The following is a 2935-nucleotide window of genomic DNA, read 5'->3' on the forward strand; positions in this document are numbered from 1 at the left end:
CCACATACACTGCCCCGCTGCAGTAAACACGAACAAATGCAACACACATCTGCTTCTGAATATAGTTCACTACGCACACACAGTATTAACTCTTATTTGGGTATTTCTCATTTGCTCAGCCTTAGCATGAGACAGACTAACACACTGCCAGCTTTGGTCTTTTCAATAGATTTGTTCACAATAACAAAAAATCTTAAAAATATATTATATATATATTTTTGGTTATCGTTTGTAGAACTCACCTACGGCCTGCGAAGGAACAGAAGGTTTGGGAGTTAAGTCATCGATCTGAAACACAGAGAACATGTGTAAGGGATCACCTCATCCTCATTGTGAAATAAAATAATATTTGATGTGTTAGTGTAGAAGGAATTAATTGTGTTGTGGAGGAAAAAACAAGCCGTACAAAAAAAAAAAAAAGGGAGAACTTTTTGGAACACCATCACCTTTAGTGTGTTACAGACACCAGGACATAGCTAGCCTAAGCTGTTTCTAGAAAGCATTGACACTCCACTGTTCATTTCAATCCTGCTTGGAACAGCTGTTCCAAGTCTTGGTTAGTTGTTAGAGTGTTAGCTCATCAAGCTACTCATAGCCACATAGATGAAGCAGAATCTGGGCCTACTCTGGGTGTAAAAAAAAACAGGCAAAACTGCAAGCAAGCTGAATGAACTGCTCTTCCCTGAGTGATGCCCTGCCCTGTTGGTCTGTCCATCTGTGGGAACGGGAAGGGGGCATAGATGGGTGGGGTGAGGTCACTTACAGACTCGTATGTGGGGGGAGAAGTGGGCAGCTGAGGAGGCTGCCCTCCTCCCATGTGGTGCGGGAAGCTGTTGTAGGTTCCAACGGGAACGTTAAACGCGTCCTGGAGGAAAACAACAGTCAGGAACAAGTCTGAAAGTCTTGTGCACTTTTACTTCCATCGCATGCAAACAAGCTTTAACTCTGTTTCGGGGTTTAAAGCCAAATCCACAACAGACTTCGAGCTATATAATTACTTTTTTTTAAAAAAGTATTAGGAATGAGTTTGAATCCAGATTCCAAATATTGTTTTTTGTAAGCTGATATACGCGATATGATTATTTTAATTGGCCGTGGTCATGCGTCACAGAGTTAGAACAGATAAGTCTTTGACTCTCTCGTCAAAAACGTCTGACAGCAAAGTGAAGCTGTGAACATATTCTAAATATAGTGTACACTTCGACTGATACTGACTTTTTAGGAAGCTTAAATAAGTCTTTATTATTATTATTATTTATGCCAAGCAGAATGTTGCTTAGCTTCTGTGCCGGTATTCACGAGGGAGAGATGTCTATCAGAGCGGGATCTGTCTAAATGGTATGAACAACAAGAGCAAAAATGTTTTTGTACGAGGTTTTCTAATAGTTATGAACACATATTTTTATTCTGATTTTTGTGAATGCTTAACAAAAAACTCAACTTGCATGCATTTTTACCATTTCAAGCCACTTTTACAGAAGTCTCTATCACCACATGCTCATAATAAAGACATAAAGAATGGGGTCTTTAAAGAGGAATATCTTACGGCTCCGTTGGGAGGTGGATAGTTGAAGCCTGGCATGGGCATGGGCATAGGCATGGCCATAGGCATAGCAGAAGGTGGAGCAGTGAAACCTCCACCGCCACCACCTCCTCCTCCTCCTCTAGGCTTCTTGTCAAAGTCCACATCGATCAGGTCTGCCTCCTCCCCAGCGCACACCTCGGGCTGTCCAGAGAACGGATGAGTAGTTAAATGAACACGATGCTCGACTCCCATCCTTCGTTATGATTGATAACTGACTCATTAAAACTCACCCGGACCACGGCGTCTGGTTCGTACGGCACATTGTAATTCTTGGCGATCTCTATCAGGTAGCGCTCCACCAAGATCTTGGGAGGGGCCTCCACACTCAGCTTGTGCATCAGCTGTGAACATGAAAGATGTGTGATTAGACGCTCACAAGAAGTTACAAGGCTAAAAAAAGGTGCACGCATTCTTGAACACTCGTGATCAGTCAGTGAGAGGGAATTGCCTACCCTGTCGTTGACTGTGCCAATCTGGTTTGTCCTGCACAGCTTGCCATATTCCTTGCTATATTTTGCACATAGCTGGTCTGACACCTGAAAGAAACATCCGGAGATAAGACTCGAGACTTGCCTGACAAGAACAGAAGTAAATGAACAGAACTTGTTCAATATTCTTGACAATGCCGCTAGAACTCTGTGACATCTTGACTTACAGTTTTTAGTTCAGACACCTCTGACTGGAGACGAGGCGCTGCCCAGATGAGGGTGGACACCGCCTCCTGTAGGCCTGGGTCCAGTTCCCTAATTGGAGAAACAGAAAAGGGGTTAGGAAGAAAGACCACAAAGACAGCCATGGGGAAAGTTAATAACAAAGTGTCACTCACTTCATGGACTGAATGAGGCCAAAGCGAGTCAGCAGCAGGTCACAGTAAAGCTCCAGGATCTCCATGGCCTCCACCATGTAGTCCTCTCTGATGATGTGCTCCACGCGGATCCGTGCTCGTTCATCCTTTCCCGACGAGAGGTAATCTGCAATCTCCTTCCTCGCCTTTTGAGCAAGCTCGGCTTCATTTTACATTTATGAACGGGAGGGAGGGAAAAGGTGAATTGTTACTGGCAGGGACAGAAAATTCAGGGGTCTTGTAAACAAGAACCCAAAGAATCCACATCACTTACAGGAGAGCAGGACCTGAGTTTTTAAATGTTCATTAGCACTTACTTTTCTTTTTCTCCAGGAGTTTGAGTCGGTTGATGACCAGCCGGAGGTTGACTCTTAGCCTCTCCGCTTTGAACCCTCCTCCCAGCATGATGATGGACTGTCTGTGGACAGGAGAGAGCATGAGAGGAAGCAAAACACACACACACACACACACACACACACACACACACACACACACACACACACACA

General features: G+C 44.2%; 1 protein-coding gene across 8 annotated transcripts in view; it reads right to left on the minus strand.

The window, feature by feature from the left end:
• The window catches only part of ist1 (IST1 factor associated with ESCRT-III), a 12358-nt gene that overhangs the window by 8213 nt on the left and 1210 nt on the right, over positions 1-2935 (minus strand). For 2 of the 8 annotated variants that reach the window (XM_019260742.2, XM_027281632.1), the window contains exons 1-8: positions 2747-2834; positions 2412-2592; positions 2241-2328; positions 2038-2121; positions 1816-1926; positions 1547-1726; positions 764-865; positions 243-249 (exon numbers count right to left, since the gene is read on the minus strand). In XM_019260742.2, coding sequence (XP_019116287.2) covers positions 243-249; positions 764-865; positions 1547-1726; positions 1816-1926; positions 2038-2121; positions 2241-2328; positions 2412-2592; positions 2747-2834 — 841 coding nt within the window. Of the gene's footprint in view, positions 1-242; positions 289-763; positions 866-1546; positions 1727-1815; positions 1927-2037; positions 2122-2240; positions 2329-2411; positions 2593-2746; positions 2848-2935 lie in introns of those variants that run through there. The other 6 variants (XM_019260741.2, XM_027281631.1, XM_010731199.3 and 3 more) reach the window with 3 other exon arrangements.

Source organism: Larimichthys crocea, chromosome VIII, assembly GCF_000972845.2.
Source record: "Larimichthys crocea isolate SSNF chromosome VIII, L_crocea_2.0, whole genome shotgun sequence".
In the NCBI taxonomy this organism is placed as follows: Eukaryota; Metazoa; Chordata; class Actinopteri; family Sciaenidae; genus Larimichthys; species Larimichthys crocea.